Source organism: Nerophis ophidion, linkage group LG28 (assembly GCF_033978795.1).
Source record: "Nerophis ophidion isolate RoL-2023_Sa linkage group LG28, RoL_Noph_v1.0, whole genome shotgun sequence".
Classification (NCBI taxonomy): Eukaryota; Metazoa; Chordata; class Actinopteri; order Syngnathiformes; family Syngnathidae; genus Nerophis; species Nerophis ophidion.
Genome location: NC_084638.1, coordinates 16,430,324 through 16,453,028, shown reverse-complemented (window position 1 = coordinate 16,453,028; position 22,705 = coordinate 16,430,324). Strand labels below are relative to the sequence as shown.

Below are 22,705 nucleotides of genomic sequence, written 5' to 3'. Positions count from 1 at the left end.
CGGTTTCGCTTGCATACGGTTCAAAGCGATATGGCTTTGAACCGTAAAGGGAATGAAAGGATTTGTCACAGTGAGAACAATTGAAGTGAGTGTTGTCAGTGTGACATGTCTTATCATCTTCAGAGTCTTCATCATCAGTGTCAGGAGAGTGTGACGTTGTGTCCTCACTATCTGATAGTGGAGCTAAGAGCTTGTCTGCTTGTGATCCTCCACAGTGGTCTCCATCAGTTTCTGTTGTCATGTGTTGTGTTGAGCTGCTGCTTGGAGGCTCCACCTCTCCCCTCTCCTCACTTTCACCTTTGACCTCATCTTCACTCTTCACAGGGACACCAGTCACTGGGAACTCCTCCAACCATTTAGGCTGACTGATGTGGTGTTCCGCCTTTTCTTCTTTAATGTGTGGCGGCTCTTGGTCCTCCTCTTCCTCTTTAAAGTAGAGGGTCAGTGTGTTCACCTCTTCCTTTTTAATGTGAGGGGTCAGCGTGTTCACTTGTCCCTGAAAGTGAGGGGTCAGCGGGTCCCCCTCTACCTTTTTGATGTGTAATATCAGTGGGTCCTCTGCTTGCCTTTTAATGTGAAGGGTCAGTTTAACATTATGGGTCTGTGGCGTCTTGTCTTCCTCTTTAATGTGTGGGGGGGCTGTGGCTCCTCCCCTCCCTCTTTGATGTGTTGGGAATGTGGTACCTCTTCTTCCTTGTGTATGTGGGGGGACAGTGGTTCCTCCTCCTGCTCATGAGGAAGATGTTCTTCATCGAGGTCTGCAGGACAGGAGAAAACAAACATTCTTTAGAAAAGTCCAGCTTTGCTCAGTCACATGAGACATTGTCCTGTACCAACATATGATCTCACAATCTCATCAGTTTCCCTTCACAGCAGTCAGGGTACTTCCAGCTGATACATGGAGAAGACCTTCAGGGGAATGCCTTCCCAGACCAACGTCCAATCCACCTTATTCATATACAAACATCCTAAAAGTAATTCCTGCAATCCTTAATGGTAGACACCATATGTGAAAGTGTGCTGCTCTTCTTCTGAATAAGTCATACACACACAGGAAATAATGTACCACATGCCAGCCTCCACGCAGTAGTACTAGTGATGAGCTCCCCCTGCTGGTGGACAATAATTACTGTGATTTTCACATTCATCTTTAGATACATGTCTGCTCTAAAAAAAGCATGAGCACAGTAAACATGTTGGCCAAAAAAGATGACATCTGTTTTGCGACTATTCCTTCAAAATATAACTTGTTTACCTTATTATTAATTGTAATAATGGATTAGATTCATTTTGTGTGTTTCAAAGACACTCAAATTGTGTTAGAGTGAGAACTGAGAAGGCATCTTTCATGCAGTCTACACATTCAATCATAATCAGACATACTTTTTTAATCCCCGAGGGGAAATTGAAATTTTCAGCAATATGGTAAGCTACATTTAATTATAATAATAATAATAATAATAATAATAAGTAGATGAGGCAATTGTTCAAGGAATTGCGTGTAAATGATCCAATGCTGAAATTTAACTGAAATGCTGACAGAATGTAGTATGAATGTAAGAATAGTTTGCATGTTGGAATGGTTTCAATGTTAAAGAGTTGGAATTTCCAGGAAAACAGAAATTTGGTTTGGAACTTGGGAAAGTGTGAGTTTGAATGTCCAGGATGACTGAGTGGAATATGTTTGTCATGATCCACGACTTCGATCATGCCATGTTCTGGTGTGGGTTCGGTTTTCTGTGTTGTTATCACAGCCTGTTTGTTATTCGACATCCTTAGTTCCCGGTGGCACTTCCTGTTTTGTTTCTGTTGTCATTGTAACTCATTAGTGTCACCTGTCTCTTGTTTGTTGTCGCGTACCTGATTTGTGATTATCTCCTTATTTAAGAATGCCTTTGTTTGCCATTCGCTCTCGGACTCTAGTTTGCTTTACACGCAATAGGTGACGTCGCATTCCTGCATTGTGGTAAATACTATTTTTGTAATTGTTAGCTTCCACGCTACTCCTTTGTTTATTTCCCTAGCTCACATGCTAGCATTCTTAGTTCCTACTAGCTCCCATGCTAGTTCTGATTGTTTAGTTTGTTAGTGCCTTCGTGCAAGTGTTTTGTTTCCTAGTCTGTTTTGTAGTGTTAAATAAATCATCATCCTTACCTTCACGCTGTGTTCCATCTCCGCTGCACCCACAAGAGAGCACAACCGCACCCCGATGCCACCCAAGCGTCACAGTGTTGATGTTGGAATGGTTTGAATAGGTTGAAAAATGTGGGAATTGTTCAACTTGGAAAAGTGTCACTCCGGTGGGTGTACGGATGTGTCGAAGGTACGTAGACACAGAAAACTCCCTCACAAGTATGGTTGTGTGAGTGACTGAAATATTTAAATTCAATGTCCAATCATTGTGAGGAGAAGCAACATTTGTTAGGGAAAATAATGTGTTCTGGACCACTCATTCATCCTCTGAACACGCAACCGTCCCGTCCTTGAGGCGGTCATTGGAAATAGTGACTAAACTACGACGCTAAAGCAAGCAAGGAAAATGAATACACCCACAACACATCTCATCTGCTTGTGTTGTTGTGAACGACATCATCATTGTTGGAATAATGTACAAACCGGACAGCAGCCGCAACTGCCGCCTCCACATATCAAGCTGAGAACAGCACTTCCCCCTTCACAATAATAGGTCTGAATGTCCTAAGAAAATAAAGGTTTCAAATAAGCACCTTACGCAAGTATAATGAACTTTTTGATGCATTTACACAATTATTATACTTTGACCCAAAGTACGGGTCAAAATCGTCCAAAGATTTATTGCACAAATAAATGGTATTATACTTTGACCCAAAGTACGGGTCAACATCATCCAAAGATTTATTGCACAAATAAATGTGAGCGATTCTGCATTTAATTAACAAACTGGAAAATAAATAACATTTGCCTTGGTGCCCTAAAATATGAGCCCTCTTTTAAGGCAACACTTGTCTTGACCTTAAAAAGTAAAAATTTGAGGCCTTTTTCCCATCCATCCATTTTCTACGGTGTGTCCCTTTTGGACTCACAAGCGGGCGGAAGGCGGTGTACACCCTGGAAAATTCCATAAAACCTTTACACTATTTATTTAAATTGTATCCTAATTAAAAATGTATCGTCCAGTTTGTGGCTACTATAAGGCATTTTTCCAGAGGATATGCATTTTTACAGGATGTTTTAAAGAGATAGCATTTTAAAAAATGACTTCTGGGTATATTTTATTGATCAACTAATTATCAGTGAGCAGAATAGAGGCCCGCTCATTGACTCCATTGTTAAAATTAGGATAGTCAAGATTTTGCTAACATTTGCTTAGGACTTAGAATGCTAAAAAATAAAAACATGTTATTGTCTTACATATCGATTGTGAATGATAGTCCAAAAAAATAAAAACATCAGATCCCCTTTGATATTTTTTCTACATCATGTGAACAAACTGATGCTGTGGTGAAAATGAGAAAAAATATAAATGTTGGGAAAATGCAAATTTCAGCAAAAATGGCTGACCAACTTTTTAAAACCTGGTCAGATATTGTTTGTAGTAAACCCAGAGAGGCATGTGTATGTTGTAAAATTATGTTAGAATCAGCATTATTACTTGGTCTTCCCCCAGCCCAGCTCTGACTTGTTCCACCACTGACAGTTTATTGTACAAATGGACTGGGATATGTAACTCATCTTTACTAGTTAAATTCGAAAGAACACCGACAACCACGTGGTTGCAAGACCACGTTGCAAGTAGCAGACGGAATGCATCATCCTCACAAGACAACACAACTTCTTATTCACAATGTATTAAGGATAGTGTAATTCATTAAATACAAAGTTAGTAAAGATGTGAGAGTAAAAAGTGAACAAACCTGTTCTGTGTAACACAACTTGAGGCTCCTTGAAAACAGTGTTCAGTAGTTGATGTTGTTGCTCCTTCTCCTCTTTTGTTGGACAAAGTTCCTCCTCATACTTTGCTATCGTTCTTTCGCACATTTTCACACAATCACAACACTTTACTCTCACACTTGATCTCTACTTAGCGATGTGTTGATAACGTCCGCGTCTCTTTGTTAGCAGCTAACAAGCTAAGCTAACTAGCGAGCTAAGCTTACTAACAAGCAAAGATAGCACGAGAAGCGGCACAGTGCTTCTATCGCATCGAGACGACTTTATCGTTAAAGAAAGAATCAAAGATGTATTGTATACACCGTAAATATTTCAAACTGGAGAACAAATAATAAGACTGACTTATTAACGTCCTGCTCTCTTCTTTATCCTTGGATGTGCTTTCACGACAGTTAGCACACTTTACGTTACAAGGCAGTACTGCTCTGTTCTGCTGCCTTCCAATTACCCCGGAAGTTGGGATGACGTCAGAGCCAAGTGGACAAAGAGAAAACACAGACGCTATTGCGTCAAATTCCAGTTAAGGATAGTATTAATTACCTAGGAATACTTATCACTAAAAATCAGAGTTCTAGATCGGTCTTGAACTTAATCCAATTATAGAAAAACTAAGAAAAGATTGAACCAATGGCTACAGGGAGATTTATCCTTAAAAGGCAGAACCTTACTTTCCAAAGCAGAAGGTATCTCCAGGCTTACATATGCAGCTATTTCTTTCGATGTTAATCAAAAAATATTTAAAACTGTTGACAAAATACTGGTTGACTGTATTTGGAAAAAAAAAATCATTATATTAAGAAATCTATTATAATGAAAAATTCCAATCAGGGTGGTCTATAAACGTTCTTGATTTCACTTCACTAAACAACACCTTTAAAATTAATTGGATAAGACACTACTTGAAAGTCCCTACCTCAATTTGGAACTTTATTTCTCATCATGTATTCTCTAACCTTGAAGGCCTAAAATTTTTGCTATTGTGTAATAACATTGATAGGATTCCTGTTGTGGCACTGCGATGAGGTGGCGACTTGTCCAGGGTGTACCCAGCCTTCCGCCCGATTGTAACTGAAATAGGCGCCAGTGCCCCCCGCGACCCCAAAAGGGAATAAGCGGTAGAAATGGATGGATGGATGGATTCCTGTTGCACTCTCAAACTTCCACAAACAAGCCCTTTTAGCATGGTCTCTTATATATAAGCACAATTTTTCACCTACCAAATATTTAATCTGGAACAATAAAGACATATGTTACAAAAGGAAATATATTTTCCTCAACAATTGGTTTAAAAATAACATTATTTTAGTGAGTCAGCTTTTCAATACGGAAGGTCAACTTTTTAATTACCAAGAATTTCTCAACCATTTTAAGATACCTGTGACTCACAAACAATTTGCCATTGTATTTGATGCCATTCCAACAGGTGTTATTATGTTGTACGGGGCTTACACACCTGATGCACTTGACACTCCTGTGGGGAAACTTTGCTTTGATCAGAAAAATAACATAACAATCTGCAGCTTATTCCAAAATGATTGTGTGTCTGTCTTCTACGTAATTGCCCTCTGGAATAGTGTTGTAAATGACATCTGTTGGGTCAAAACGTGGTCCCTTCCTAACAGGTATTTACTTAGCAACAAAGTAAAAGAGATATCTTTTAAAATCATTCATGGTTATTACCCTGTAAAGACTGTGATGGTTAGATACAAGAAGGACATTGATGTTACCTGCACCTTTTGCAACATGCACCCAGAGACTGTTAACCACTTGTTTTGGACTTGTGAAAACACTCCATCACCATGGCAGGGCATCTGTCGCTTCATCCTGGACAATATTCATGACAAATGTGTGTTTTGTTTTAAAGATGTGATATTTGGTTTTACACTGTATGGACAAACATTTGAAAAGGAATTCTACCTTTACAACCTCATTATTATATTGGCTAAGTTTTATATTCATACATTTTAGTTTCTCAATACCCGTCCTATCTTTTGTGCCTTTAAAAAAGATTAAGAACTCTACATTAAAACACTCTCTACCTCTAACAACAAAAAAGCTGTGAAAACGATGATGCTGTGTTCCAAATTTAAGTTATTTACTGAATCTGAGTGAGCCTATGGCTTTGCACTGTGTTTATTATATGTATATATACATATATATATATATATATATATATATATATATATATATATATATATATATATATATATATATATTAGTTATTTTGAATTTACAACCCCCTGGCACTGTTTTAGTTTGTACTGTTTTTGTACTTATTTTGATTATTGTTTCTCATCTGTTTGTAAATGTTGAAATTTATAAATAAAAGTTAAAAAAAAAAAAACTCCAGCGACATCACGTTCTGTGGTATCTGAATGTTTTATTAATGTTTTTATATAAAAATACATTTTTTAGGAGTAAAAGGGAACAACAATAAAAACATGTGGAAGGGTAGATTAAGTTGTAATTACATAAGGTGACAAACTTTCCCAAATAGCAATAAGTATTTATCCCAAAGTTCAATACATGGCAATATTATACCATGGGAAATTGGACCATCCCATTCTTTTCTCCATGTTTCTGTATCTAAATGGGTTGATACAAAAAAGATTGTGTTTTTTTTCCCTTCAGCCACGTTTTCTTTTTCTGTTGTCTGCAAGACCATTGTAATTACAACTCGTTTATCCAACTTCTTTATCTTTCTTATACACTATGTGACCTGAGTAGATTAATTATACATTTTATTGGTTCATATAAAGAATTATCAGAGCTGTTTGTCTATTTTATGGAGGGATGTAGTTCATCACAGAACTGGCACCCAAGTATTGCTTTTGAATGGTGAATGGCTTCTGAATGGAATTGTGTGGAGCAGGGGCGTCACTAGACCTAATACTGTACTGGGGCACACCTGGGGCACAAATACTTCATGTGAGCGTGCAAAGCGCGCAAGCAAAAACATTTTTAGCACTTATTTATCATAAAAAATACATAAATAGTGCTTTAAACTATGAAATCATATCAGATTATGTTGTATGGATCTTTGATTAACCACCTGAAATTAACTAATGCATTTGACCTACTTGTGCACTTTTTTACTCCAGACTTCTAAACTGCTACTGGTAAAAGCAAAAAGGAAGAGCAATGAATCTTTTTCAAATATTTATTGCAGTAATCATCTGCAAATTTAACATCTACAAAAGTAAAACAAAAAATAAAGCAGCCCTACATCTCTGGGTTCTTTTATATTATTAAATTTCCATTTATGGCAATGTGGCTAATCCTATTTCAGATACACAAAACTATAAAATATACACAAAACAATAAAGCCACAGTAGTAGAATAAATGAACAACTGTTGTGTGTCTGTTCAGGGAATCATTTTCTGAGAAGTAAACTGTAACGTCTCGTTTTCATTTTTGCAAAGAGGTCAATCACTCTGGACAGACATGGAAATATTACAGTAACTGTTATACAGTTGACCAGTGGTTCCCAACTGCTGCGTCGTGACATAAAAGTGGATTGTGTGTCATTTTCAGTGAGTCGCAGTCAGATGTGTGCATGAAAAAAAAAAAGTTTTAGGAGAAAAAAATCAAATTGTGGCAACAAAATCAGATTATTTTAGCCTTTTTTCTACTGACTATTAGTGAGTATTTTAGCAAAAGGCAAACCGACTAACAAGTTGGAGGAGGACTCAGGACAGACATGGAAATATATTTAAAAAAAACATCTAAATGGGGCAACAAAACACGATATTTTCAGCCATCTTTCTGAAAACAAATACAGAAATGTTACTATTTTTTCTGGAAACAAAACCAGATGCTTTAGCTGTAGCCATTTTTCTGGTGACAAAACAAGATTATTTTAGTCAGTCACACCGATTAACAAGACAAGTCTACTGTGCTATTTTTCTGTGAAATAAACTTGAATGATTTAAAAATTTGGCTCACGACTTGATGATATGGAAAAATGTTTTTCTTCCTGAAGATAAACCATTTGAGAAGCACTCAACTCACACATGCTTACTCCAAATCATCATTGATGCAGAACCAGCAGACAATAACCAACATTATGTTTCATGTTCATTGGAAATTCCCCCGACAGCTCGTACAGCAAATGAATATGTTTGTCTTGATACAAGGAATAACGTTAGCTAACTTAGCATCAACTTAAGACAATAATGTTGCTTAGCTAGCTAGGACTTCACTTACATCTCTCATTCCTTGCTTCTTATCTGCTGCGGGCGAATAACTTTCTTAAATCCATCTAGGAGTTACAGTTTGAGTCAAATCAAAATCAAAATATTGTAATTAACAAATTGTTGTTGGCTAACGTCACCTACCTCACGCAGTGATTCTAATCCCCTCTCTCTCTCTCTCTCTCTCTCTCTCTCTCTCTCTCAACCGAAGTCTTGATCCACACGTGAATAAATTACCATATTAAGTAGCCATGTGCACACTGTTTCGTGGAGTGAATACAGTAGCAATCAATTACCATACTAAGTAGTATGTGCGCTGTTGTCTATGTTATGTAGACTTAAAACTCCGAAGCGTTTTTTTTTATTGGTGAAATTTTTACTGGGGCACTGCAGATCAACAGTGGGGCACGTGCCCCAGTGAAATATGTCTGGCAACGCCCCTGGTGTGGAGGCCAAAGATTCACAGCCCGAGTAGCCAGTGAGAAGGTATAATTTGGAGCTGACAAATTGTAAACAGAGGTCACAACACTGGAAGTATATCACCGGAGGGGGCGTGTCTGAAGGATAGTTCTAGAATGTGGTAGAATGTGCAGTGTGTGTGAGGAAAGGTTCTCTTCTAAGAAGCAGCTGGAAAAAAAAAGTGTGCTGCTGAGAACCTGCAGCACTGCAAATCAACTCTTTGACTTCAATGTTTATTCAGGCTCGAAAAAAAGATGATCCTCTTGGATAACATTTCTCAGGGCCTTACTCGGCACCAAAACTGTCCAAATATTGCAAGCAAAAAATTAGATACTTTAGGAGCCCCGAAGCCAAACATCAAATATTAACTCTTGAAAATGTGAAAAATTGTGCTGCTCGCCCCAGATTCACGTATCGCCACAGAAATCACCAGCAGCATCTATCACGACCGGAGGAGCGTAAAAGTCTCAAGAACCCTTATTTGAAAGCCAAAAGGAAGTCGACCATTTTGGTTTCCGTCAGCCATGTTGAAACCAAAAAGGGGTGGTACTTGAACAAACTCTTCCTCGGGACTTTGACCAAACTTTGACCTGACGGCTCGCCACAGAACTTTACACATTTATAACTCGGCTCCAAAAACTTAGATTGTAATCAGAGTTGGTATAAATGATGATGTTGACACCCTGTCGTGCAGAATGGGACAACTTTGTTGTCTGGTGCCACATGAACCTCTTGCAGTTCAATCCGTCAAAGACCAAGGAGCTGGTCATTGACTTTGGGAGGTCGAGTCCAAGGTCACAACCTATTGTGATCGAGGGAGTTGAGGAACAGACCCTGGACTCATTCAAGTACCTCGGGTTTTGGGTGGACAATAAGCTGTACTGGACTGTTAACACGGACCACCAGAACAAGAAAGGTCAGAGCAGGCTGTACTTCCTCAGGAGACTGCACTCCTTCAACATTTGTAGAAAAGTCCTGTGGATGTACTACCAGTCTGTGGTTCCCAGTGTTCTGTTCTACATGGTAGTGTGCTGGGGGGGCAGTACATCTAAGAAGGACAGCTCCAGACTTGAGAAACTGATCAGGCGGGCCGGTTCTACAATCGGAATGAAACTGGACATACCGGTGACGGTGGCAGAGAAGAGGACTGTGGACAAACTAGTGAGCATCCTGGATGATGCCAGTCACCTTCTGCATAGCGTTATCAGTAGCCAGAGGAGCCTGTTCAGTGCTAGACTGCTTCATCCCAAGTGCAGGACTAATAGACTCAAAAACTCCTTTGTCCCACACGCCATTAGACTGTACAACTCCTCTCTGGGATAGGGGGTGGGGGGTACAAGGATGACAGGGGATGCAAAACAATAACAGTGCAATACGTTTTCATAACATGGTCACTACTGCCTACTTTCTCTTGTTATATTCTTATTTTACTGTTATAATTGTATTCCCATTGTTGCTTTTTATTTTTTAATCTTATTGTAATCTTTCTCTATTTTGTTTCCATTTAAACCCCCATTATTGACTTTTTACTTTTTTTTCTTTTTTTTTTAATTGATCTCAACTCTGTACACTGCTGCTGGAATTTTAATTTTCCTGAAGGAACTCTCCTGAAGGAATCAATAAAGTACTATCTATCTATCTATCTATCTATCTATCTATCTATCTATCTATCTATCTATCTATCTATCTATCTATCTATCTATCTATCTATCTATCTATCTATCTATCTATCTATCTATCTATCTATCTATCTATCTATCTATCTATCTATCTATCTATCTATCTACCTCTTCGTCCACTCGGCTGTGACGTCATTCCCAGCTTCCGGGGGAAAAGGAAGACAGCAGAACAGAGCAGTAATGGGGAGGGTCAGAGTGGCGGTGGAAGCTTCCGGAAGGAGAGACGCGGAACTACCAAACATTTGGAGTGAATTTGGCGGCGGCGAGAGTGTCTAAATCTGTTTTGGCGGTTGAGCATAAGCTGTTTTGTGACTGGATCGAGATGGAAGGGGATAGTGACGGGATGTATGAGGATAGTATGGAAATGGATAGGACTAGAGGGGAGAGAGGAAAGAAGGGGAGAGGAGGGAGTGAAGGAAAGTCGAGTGCTAAAAGAGTGCATGAAGACGATGAAGAGGTTGATAAGAGGAAAAGGGTTATGGTGGATGAATATAAGATCATTTATACATTTAAATCAAACCAAGATATGAATGACATTAGTTTGATGACACTGGTTAAGGGATTAAAGAAGGACATTGGAGAGGTGGAGATAGCGAAGGTGCTCAGGGACGGACGGCTGTTGATTAAATGCAAAAATGGAGAGCAAAAGAACAAAGCAATGCGATTGCAAAAACTGTGCAACAAAATAATAAAGGAAAAAATTGAAGTGGGAGAACGAAAGGGGGCAAGAGGAGTCGTGACAGGAATCCCAAGAGGAGAAAATTTAGATGATCTGAAAAGAGAAATAAAAGGAGGAACTGTCACTATAATGAAAAGAATGATGGCATTTAGGAACGGTGAAAAGACTGAGAGCGAATCCGTGCTAGTGCAATTTGCAGAGGAGGTCCTACCAGAGAGAATCATGATTGGGTATCTAAGCTTCTACGTTAGAGCTTACGTGCCACCCCCAGTACGTTGTTTCAAGTGCCAACGCTATGGGCACATTGCTAGTGTGTGTCATGCTAAGATGAGATGTGGACGGTGTGGAGGAGAGCATGAATATGGACTATGTGGAGAAAATGAACAGGTCAAGTGCTGTAATTGTGGCGGGAATCACACAGCAGCGTATGGGGGCTGCATCATAAGAAAACAGGCAACAGAAGTACAGCAAATCAGAGTTGAAAGAAATATTACATACGCAGAGGCAGTTAAAATAAGAAATCAAGAAAGTGTAGAACAAGACAGAAATGAAAATAGTTCAAGAAATAAAAAACAAGAGGCAGCAAATACAGGAATTTCCATGGACAAACTAGTTGTATTCCTGGCTTACGTAATAAATTGTACAGAACAGGCTAGAAACAAGACTGAGAAAATCAAAATTATTGTCAAAGCAGCAGCAAAGTTTTTAAATTTAAAAGAACTATCCTGGGAACAGGTGCAAGGTGAGCTACAGAGAGTAGACGCGACCGAGTCATGTGACCACAATCCAACGCCATGTTAATTGTTCAGTGGAATGCCAGAAGTTTGATAGCAAACGGACAGGAATTAAAGGGATATATTAATAATATGAAAAATAAACCACATATAATATGTATTCAAGAAACATGGCTGAAGCCAAAATTAAACTTTATAATAAAAGGATATATAACGATACGTAAAGATAGGAATGATGGGCAAGGAAGAGGATGTGCCATATTTATTAAGGAAGATATGCATTATTCAATATTAAAAGTAAAACAAGAACTAGAGATAGTAGGAGTAGAAGTATGGAATAATAAAGAAAGATACAAAGTACTAAACTTCTATAATCCATGCAAGAAATTAGAAATTCACCGACTAGAAACAATAATGGAGCACTGGAGTGGCAATATTATTTGGTGTGGTGACTTTAATGCACATAGCACAATGTGGGGTGAAAGGGATGACTGGAATGGGGAAACATTGGAAGCACTTTTGGAGGAAAAAGAACTGGTGTGTGTGAATGATGGGTCGGGAACAAGGTTGGATGTCGTCACGGGTAAAGAAACAGCAATAGATTTAACACTAGTGTCACAAGGGTTAGCAGGAAAGGTGGAGTGGGAAGTAAATAAATACAGCACAATGGGAAGTGATCACTATCCAATCTTCATTCACATAAATATAAATCATAGGACAGAAAGCACTAGGATAGAAGGAGGATGGAAGTATAATCATGGTGACTGGGGGAAATTTAGGGAAATTACCGACATAACTTTAAAGGAAGTAGATATAAATCAAGATATTGAACAATTAAATACAGATATTACAAAGTGCATAATAGAAGCAGCCGAACAGAGCATACCAAGGAATAGTATAGGGAGAAGAAGGAAGATAGTGCCGTGGTGGACACAATCAATCAATCAATCAATGTTTACTTATATAGCCCTAAATCACTAGTGTCTCAAAGGGCTGCACAAACCACCACGACATCCTCGGTAGGCCCACATAAGGGCAGGGAAAACTCACACCCAGTGGGACATCGGTGACAATAAGGATCCAGTGGGACGTCTGTGACAATAATGATTATGAGAACCTTAGAGAGGAGGAAAGCAATGGATGTCGAGCGGGTCTAACATGATACTGTGAAAGTTCAATCCACAATGGATCCAACACAGTCGCGAGAGTCCAGTCCAAAGCGGGTCCAACTCAGCAGCGAGAGTCCCGTTCACAGCGGAGCCAGCAGGAAACCATCCCAAGCGGAGGCGGATCAGCAGCGCAGAGATGTCGAGGCGGATCAGCAGCGCAGAGATGTCCCCAGCCGATACACAGGCAAGCAGTACATGGCCACCGGATCGGACTGGACCCCCTCCACAGGGGAGAGTGGGACATAGAAGAAAAAGAAAAGAAACAGCAGATCAACTGGTCTAAAAAGGGAGTCTATTTAAAGGCTACAGTATACAAATGAGTTTTAAGGTGAGACTTAAATGCTTCTACTGAGGTGGCATCTCGAACTGTTACCGGGAGGGCATTCCAGAGTACTGGAGCCCGAACGGAAAACGCTCTATAGCCCGCAGACTTTTTTTGGGCTTTGGGAATCACTAACAAGCCGGAGTCCTTTGAACGCAGATTTCTTGCCGGGACATATGGTACAATACAATCAGCAAGATAGGATGGAGCTAGGCCGTGTAGTATTTTATACGTAAGTAGCAAAACCTTAAAGTCACATCTTAAGTGCACAGGAAGCCAGTGCAGGTGAGCCAGTACAGGCGTAATGTGATCAAACTTTCTTGTTCTTGTCAAAAGTCTAGCAGCCGCATTTTGTACCAACTGTAATCTTTTAATGCTAGACATGGGGAGACCCGAAAATAATACGTTACAGTAGTCGAGGCGAGACGTAACAAACGCATGGATAATGATCTCAGCGTCTTTAGTGGACAGAATGGAGCGAATTTTAGCGATATTACGGAGATGAAAGAAGGCCGTTTTAGTAACGCTTTTAATGTGTGCCTCAAAGGAGAGAGTTGGGTCGAAGATAATACCCAGATTCTTTACCGTGTCGCCTTGTTTAATTGTTTGGTTGTCAAATGTTAGAGTTGTATTATTAAATAGAGTTCGGTGTCTAGCAGGACCGATAATCAGCATTTCCGTTTTTTTGGCGTTGAGTTGCAAAAAGTTAGCGGACATCCATTGTTTAATTTCATTAAGACACGCCTCCAGCTGACTACAATCCGGCGTGTTGGTCAGCTTTAGGGGCATGTAGAGTTGGGTGTCATCAGCATAACAGTGAAAGCTAACACCGTATTTGCGTATGATGTCACCTAGCGGCAGCATGTAGATGCTGAAGAGTGCAGGGCCAAGGACCGAACCCTGGGGAACTCCACACGTTACCTTAACGTAGTCCGAGGTCACATTGTTATGGGAGACACACTGCATCCTATCAGTAAGATAAGAGTTAAACCAAGACAGGGCTAAGTCTGACATACCAATTCGTGTTTTGATACGTTCTAATAAAATATTATGATCGACGGTATCGAAAGCAGCGCTAAGATCGAGGAGCAGCAACATAGATGACGCATCAGAATCCATCGTTAGCAATAGATCATTAGTCATTTTTGCGAGGGCTGTCTCCGTCGAGTGATTTGCCCTGAAACCGGATTGAAAGGTTTCACATAGATTGTTAGACGCTAAGTGTTCATTTAACTGCTCCGCAACAATTTTTTTGAGGATTTTTGAAATAAAGGGAAGGTGAGACACCGGTCGGTAGTTTACCATGAGGTCAGGATCGAGGTTAGGTCTTTTAAGAAGAGGATGAATAACCGCTTTTTTGAATGCTAGGGGAACAGTGCCCGAGGAAAGTGATAAGTTTATAATATTTAGCACTGATGGACCTAATAATACAAAGAGCTCCTTGATCAGTTTCCCAGGAAGAGGGTCAAGTAAACATGTTGTTTGTTTTATTCCATTTACACGTTGTAACAATTCCTCTAATGTTATTTCCTCAAAACGAGAGAAACTATTTTGGAGGGCAGTATCCGCCGTATATACAATCGTGTCAGTGTTAATAGAACCCCGTTGTAGCTGGGACGCATTGTCTTTAATCTCCTTTCTAATGACTTCAATTTTCTTACTAAAGAATTGCATAAAGTCATCAGCTGAGTGGGTGGAGCTACTGGAAGGAATCCCTTGTTGGGTTAGCGATGCTACCGTACTAAACAAAAATTTAGGATCGTTTTTATTACGGTGGATGAGATTTGAGTAGTAATTAGCTTTAGCTAAGGTAAGCATGCGTTTATAAGTTATTAAACCATCACTAAATGCTTGATGGTGCACCTCAAGTTTAGTCGTGCGCCATTTGCGTTCCAGCTTTCTGCATAATAATTTCTGAGCTCTAGTTTCTTCTGTAAACCACGGGGTGCGCTTTTTTGGAGCCTTTTTTAACTTTAGCGGTGCTATGTTATCAATGGTTTCGCGCAGGGCGTCGTTAAAGTTGTTAGTGAGGTTATCAATAGAGCCCACATTCTTTGGGAATGGTGCCATTACCGGGGGCAGTAGGTCAGCAAGAGTTGTCGTTGTGGCCGTATTAATGTTGCGGCTGCTATAGCAGTTATTATTATTATTAGTTTGACGAACATGCGTCTGAACCTCGAATTTTATAAGGTAATGATCGGACAATACTTTATTATACGGGAGTATTGTAACTTTGGAAGCGGTGATACCCCTGACAAGCACTAGGTCTATCGTATTACCGTTGCGATGCGTGGGTTCATTTATTATTTGTGTGAGACCACAGCTATCAATTATAGTCTGGAGCGCTACGCACGGTGGGTCCGATGGGGTATTCATATGGATATTAAAGTCCCCCATTATGATTATATTATCGGCGTGTGTCACTAGATCAGCAACGAACTCTGAGAATTCATTGATAAAGTCCGAACAGGGCCCTGGGGGGCGGTAGATAACAGCCAGGTGTAGAGGCAGCGGTGTGACAGACTTCATAGTAAGCACCTCAAACGATTTATATTTATTATTTATGTTAGGACTAAGGTTAAAGTTTTCGTTGTATATTAGTGCGACCCCCCCACCCCTTTTAAGCGGACGGGCAATATGCGCATGTGTAAAGTTAGGAGGACATGCCTCATTTAGCGCAAAAAAGTCGTTTGGTTTAAGCCAGGTTTCACTGAGACCGATGACGTTAAGATTGTTGTCTCTGATGATATCATTAACTAACAACGTTTTGGGAGACAATGATCTTATGTTTAAAAAACCTATATTATAGGTAGTGGGCTGTTTTAGGGAATTTTTGATCAAATTATCCGTAGTAGCAATATTAATAATGTTGTGTTTATTATGCCCAGTGCATTCAGTATAATTACGACCATATCCAGGAATTGATACGACGGGAATGTTCCGATTGTTTGATTGTTGCTTTGATAAACTGCACGCATCATGGTTAGCCTCCTCAGTAACGGGGATTTTCCGATTGTTTGTTTGTTGCTTTGATAAACTGCACGCATCATAGTTAGCCACCTCAGTAAAACACATGTCCAACTCTGAAACACTCAAAGCAGAAAAAACTTGTTCTAATTTAACTGACTCCTTACCCAGACCAGTAGTCTCGCATCCTTTATTTAAATTCGTCTTCAGGGTGGAGGGAAGTGGTGTTCTGTGGGGATTAGCCTTCTGCTTTGTTTTTAGCCCCGCTCGACATCCGCGTTTCCGATCACACCGCTGGCGTCTGCTCCGTAGACGGCCCCCGCTGCTACTAGACTCCGCTGCTTCACAGGCCGCTGGATGTAGCCGCCGACGTATCCCCATGCTAGTTAGCATGTTTAGCACGCCCGCGTCTATCAGTCCAAAACGGCCCAATATGTCCATATCCAGAAGTGTCTGGCGGTCGTACGTGATCACGGAGTGACCACGATGCGAGCCAGCCATGAAGTCTGCAGAACTCAAGAGTGCACAGATGCAATACAAGAACGGAATAGAGCATTTAGAATACTGAGAAGAACACATAATTTCCAAGACATGATCCAATATAAAAGGCATCAAGCTAGAGTAAGGTATGTTATTAAAAAAACAAGAAAACACCATTGGAGAACTTTTTGTGAAACACTAAATAGAACTACTCCTTTAAGCCAAGTGTGGGGAATGATCAAGAGAATGTCAGGGGTCAGAAAAGAACATAAAAATAATGGGATGAAAGATGGAACGCGGAGTGTGGTAGGAAATAAAGAAAAAGCAGAACTTTTAGCAAAAACTTTGTTAAAGTGCACAGTAATGATAATTTGAGAAATGTTGAAAATCAAAAGAGAGAAGAAACAATTAGTTTAAATATTAAGGAAATGAAGGAAGACAACGATAATAGTTTTACCAACACTATGGATATGACATTTTCTTTGGATGAAATGGTTCGAATTAAAAAAAAAAGTTAACAATACGACGCCAGGGAAAGACCTGGTGAGTTATCAAATGATCAAAAATGTAGGTAGCATCGGCAAAGAAGTGGTCTTGAAATTATATAATAGGATATATGAAGAAGGAAGATTACCAGATGAGTGGAAAACAGCTGTAATAATTCCAATATGCAAGCCAGGGAAAGATCCGGAAGAGGCAGGAAATTATAGGCCGATAGCATTGACCTCAAATTTGGGGAAAGTAATGGAAAAAATGATTGATGAAAGATTAATATATTATTTAGAGTCAAAAGAAATGATAAAAAACTACCAAAGTGGTTTTCGCAAAGCAAGAAGCACAAATGACCCAGCAGTGCAGCTGGAAGAGGAAATTAGAAAGGGACAAATAAATAAAGAAAGTATAATTGCGTTATTTTTTGACATAGAGAAAGCGTATGATATGTTGTGGAAACAGGGGTTGCTGATGAAACTAAATAAGATTGGGATTAGAGGAAGAATGTACAGATGGATAAAATACTTTTTAACAAGTAGAACATTATTATTAAAAATAGAGAATGAATATAGCAGAGAATACGAAGTGGAAAATGGGACCCCACGAGGGAGTATAATAAGTCCAGTACTATTTTCCATCATGATAAATGAAGTTTTTAGTGAAGTGGAAGGGTTAGTGGAGGTGGCATTGTTTGCTGATGATGGAGTGATGTGGAAGAGAGGTAGAAATACAAATCATATAGAAAAGAAGATTCAAAAAGCGGTAAATAATGTTCAAGACTGGGGGTCGGCTTGGGGTTTAAGATTCTCTGTTGGAAAGACAAAAGTCATACATTTTACGAAGAGGAAAGTACAAAACAAGCTCCAAATAAAACTCTATGGAGAAAACATAGAAGAGGTACAAGTATTTAAATATTTAGGAATATGGTTTGATAAAAATATTAACTGGTCAACCCACATCAGCAAGATACTGGAGAAAAGTAAAAAGGTGTTAAATATAATGAGGGCTTTGAGGGGTAAAGATTGGGGGGCTGATAGGTTGACATTGAAAACAATATATATCACTTTAATTCGATCTGTTATTGACTACGGATGCATTATTTATCAATCTGATTCAAAAACTCTACTTGAGAAAATAGACCGGATCCAGTCGCAGGCTTTAAGATTATGTTGTGGAGCTACTAAATCTACTCCAGTGGCAGCATTACAAGTAGAAATGAATGAAAAACCTTTGGACATGAGGAGAGATCAACTCTCAGCAGTTTATTGGGCAAACTTAAAAGGATCCAAGCAAGGACATCCAACCCGTCAAGTGCTACTAAACTGTCAAGAAAAAGAGAAAAAAAATGAATAGTTTTGGGTGGATAATAGGAGATATATGTAACAAAACACAAATTGACAATATTAAAGTTAGCCCTACAGTACCAATTCCTGCAATACCACCGTGGATGTATGAAAACCCAAAGGTAGACATGCAGTTACTGAAGAATAGACATTTAAATAGTTACCAAATAGAACAATGGATTGAGGAAATGTTTTTTGATAATATTATGATATACACAGATGCATCAAAAACTATAAATAGTAAAGTAGGAGCTGCTGCAGTTATCCCACAAGGAAATATAGTGTTAAATAAAATAATTAGTGATTAACTATCTGTTTTTACGGGGGAATTGGTAGCAATTTATATGGCAGTTAACTGGAAAGAGGAAAACAAAGCAAGGAAAGTAGTCGTGTGCTCGGACTCCAGCAGTGCTTTGATGAGCATAAAAAACATAGCATCAGAAACAAGACTAGATATAGTTTAAGAAATAGTCCAGGCAATCTACAGGATAAATAAAATGGGAGGTGTGGTAACATTTCTCTGGGTTCCTGCTCATGTAGGAGTTGAGGGAAATGAGTTAGCTGATAGATACGCAAAACAAGCAACCACTAAAACAGAAGTAAACATGGAGATTAAGCACAGTAAAGAAGAAGTGAAGAACATAGTTAAGATAGAACACAATAAAAAGTGGCAGGATAATTGGAATAAGGAAACAAAAGGTAGAGAGTTTTACAAAGTCCAGAGGAGAGTAGGTGTAATGAGAGGAGGGGGTATAAAATAGGAAAGAAGAAGACATTATTACTAGAATGAGATTAGGCCATACATATCTAAATAGTTCACTAAAATTGATAGGCAAACATACTACAGGGCCGTGTGATTTTTGCCATCAAATAGAGAATGTTGACCATGTCTTAATACAATGTAGGAAATACAATAGAGAAAGAGAAATACTGGAAAATAAGTTAGCAAAAGAAAATATTAGGTTAGAAGTGGGAGTTATATTAGGATTGCATTCAGAAAACATAGGATATTAAGCAATATACACATATTTAAAAAACACTGGGTTAAGTAAAAGAATATAGAGTAGGGATCCACCTCGGTCCACACTCCATTACAGTAGGTGGCGGTAATGCACACCAGAAGGTTGCTTGCCAACCGCCATAAAAACAAAAGAAGAAGAAGAAGAAGAGCAGTAATGCCTTGTAACGTCAAGTGTGCTAACTGTCGTGAAAGCACATTGACGGAAAAATATGTGAGCAGGACGCTAAAAAGCCAGTCTTATTATTTGTTATCCAGTTTGAAATATTTACGTCGTATAGAATACATATTTGATTCTTTCTTTAAGCATAACGTCGTCTTGATGCGCGAGAAGCACTGTGCCGCTTCTCGTGCTATCTTTGCTTGTTAGTTAGCTTAGCTCGCTAGTTAGCTTAGCTTGTTAGCTGCGAACAAAGAGACACGGAAGTTATCAACACATCAATAAGTAGAGATGAAGTGTGGGTGTAAAGTGTTGTGACTGTGTGAAAATGTGCGAAAGAACGATAGCAAAGTATGAGGAGGAACTTTGTCCAACAAAAGAGGAGAAGGAGCGACAACATCAACTACCGGACGCTGTTTTCAAGAAACATCAAGTTGTGTTACACAGAACAGGTTTGTTTACTTCTTACTCTCACATCTTTACTAACTTTATATTTCATTATTAACACATTTCTTCAATAGGAAGATGCTTCGTCTTGTGAGGATGATGCAATGCTTTGATTTAGATTCTTCATGAAAACGTGCCAGTTTGAGGTTGATGTTCCTCTCAGTTTGTAATAATGTGTGATTGATCGTTGAAGGAGTTATGAGAAGTTTGCATAGGAAAGGGTACCGTTTCATCACGGTACACATTCACTGTTACAAGAAAGCCTGACCTTGATTTTGTTGAAATATTTTTTTAACTCACACATAACACAGTACTATGTTGAAAGTAGACACAAATACTGCAAGAAAGTAAATCGAAATATAATTTCAAATAGGTAAAAGGCTATGTATATTCCCAGTTACGAGTAGCCGCAACCTGTAATATGTTTTCTTTTTGATAGGGAGTTCCACAATTTGGTGGTATAGCAGGCAAACAAATTCAAAACTTTTTTGGAGTGAAATCTGGGTTGAATGTGATGTGTACAACTACCTCTGGTGTTATAATGGTCAATATATTTTGAAGTATCTGGACAGGTACATGAGTATTTTATTTTTATGGTGTATCTTGTACACTAGACCAACTGCAAGAAGATGTACTCTGTCAGATACAAAGAGCCTCCCCATGTTAAAGAAATGGTTGGCGGAAAAGTGAGCCTGACATAGACGGTTGAGTAGAAGCCCAATCATTTGGTTTTGGGCTGTCTAGAGTTTGTTTTTCAGGGCTTTTAAGGCGTCTCGGTACCTAATATGAACTCCGTAGTCAAAGTGGGGTTAAATGAGCGTTTGTGTTAGAGTCTTAAGTGTATTTCTACCCACCAGCGGGTGATCCTACGATATAAGAAGTAAGGTTGTACAGTATACTGGTATTGGTATAGTACCGTTATACTATCCATCCATTTCCTACTGCTTGTCACTTTTGGGGTCACAGGCGGTGTTTGAGCCTATCTCAGCGGCATTAATCATATTTGGTACTATACTGCCTCTAAAAAGTACTACTTCTATGCCATCCATCCATCCATTTTCTACCGCTTATTCTCTTTTTGGGGTCGCGGGGGGCGCTGGCGCCTATCTCAGCTACAATCGGGCGGAAGGCGGCGTACACCCTGGACAAGTCGCCACCTCATCGCAGGGCCAACACACTACTTCTATGATTACATCAAAATGTTTTGCCATCACATCTTTTTTTTTTTTAATTGTTTTATTTATATTATGTTTATAAACTCAGGAAATATGTCCAGTGACATATTTTCTGTGTTCATGTGTCACTGGACACATGAGGACTTTGAATATGACCAATATATCATCCTGTAACTACTTGGTATCAGATTGATACCCAAATTTGTGGTATCATCCAAAACTAATGTAAAGTATCCAAACGACAGAAAAATAAGTGATTATTACACTTTAACAGAAGTGTCGATAAAACATGTTTTAACAGAAAATAAGCAGATATTTACAGTCAATGAACAAGTAGATTAATAATACATTTTTACCACATGTCCTTAATAATTTTGACCTAATAATAGAATATAAATGCCACAATATGTTACTGCATATGTCAACAGACTAAATTAGGAGCTTTTGTTTGTTTACTTACTACTGAAATACAAGGTGTCTTGTATGTTCACTATTTTATTTAAAGACACACTTGCAAAAAGAAACATGTTTAATGTACCCTAAGATTTTTTTATTTTTAAAAAAGCCAATAATGCACTTTTTTCTTTCATAATTCTTTTTTTGTTAATGTGAATGTTCACATTAACAAAAAATTCAAACCCTCTTCATCCCCTACCCCTGCTGTCACTCAAAACAAAAAAACAAACAAAAGTAAGAGTACGTACGAAAGTACCCAGAGTAAAATAAATAATTAAATGAATAAATAAATAAAAATCAATAAAAGGCACTTGAGACAAAGTAGTTGAAAGCTGAAACACACTGTAGAAGCAGCATGACAAGGCCTGAAATATCGGCAGTCATATTTAGATACGTGTCGAGGGCTATTCCTGCACTTGTGTAAAAGATTGGTCAAAAAAAGTAAAAAAAGGTCTCCACACTTTGAAAAACTTGTTTTCAGAGCCCCGTGATGTATATCTTATTTTATCGAACTTCGGGTTTGCTAGCACGTCCCTTATCCAGTGGGAGACTGAGGGTGGGACAGTCTCCTTCCACTTCAACAATAACAGGCGGCTTACGAGGAGGGTGGTAAAGGCCACTATTTTATGACCCCCTACAGGTAGCTCCATCCCTTCAGGAATGATTCCAAATACAGAAATTAAAGGGTTTGGATCCATTTGAGTTGTTAAAACCGTAGAGAGTGCTTGAAAGATAGATTTCCAGTACCCCTTTAGCTTCGGACAAAGCCAAAACATGTGTATTAGTGTTGCATTATTTAATTTATATCCATCACATAATGGGTTAATTTGGGGAAATATTTTAGTTAATTTTGCTTTTGAGAAGTGCAACTGGTGTATCACTTTAAATTGGACCAGCGAGTGTTGTGCGCACATTGAGGATGAGTGAACCCTTTTCTCAATTTTTGCCCAGGTTACATCATCTATTGATGTTTGGAGGTCTTGTTCCCATGCTCTTCTAAT

General features: G+C 38.9%; 1 protein-coding gene across 3 annotated transcripts in view; it reads right to left on the bottom strand.

Moving 5' to 3' along the window:
* Window positions 1-22,705, bottom strand: part of LOC133545319 (zinc finger protein 664-like) — a 186,825-nt gene that overhangs the window by 122,918 nt on the left and 41,202 nt on the right. The window contains exon 3 of one of the 3 annotated variants that reach the window (XM_061890783.1): window positions 125-758. The exons of the other annotated variants lie outside the window; for them this stretch is intronic. Coding sequence (XP_061746767.1) covers window positions 583-758 — 176 coding nt within the window. The 3' untranslated portion in view covers window positions 125-582. Of the gene's footprint in view, window positions 1-124; window positions 759-22,705 lie in introns of those variants that run through there. 3 annotated transcript variants of the gene reach the window in all.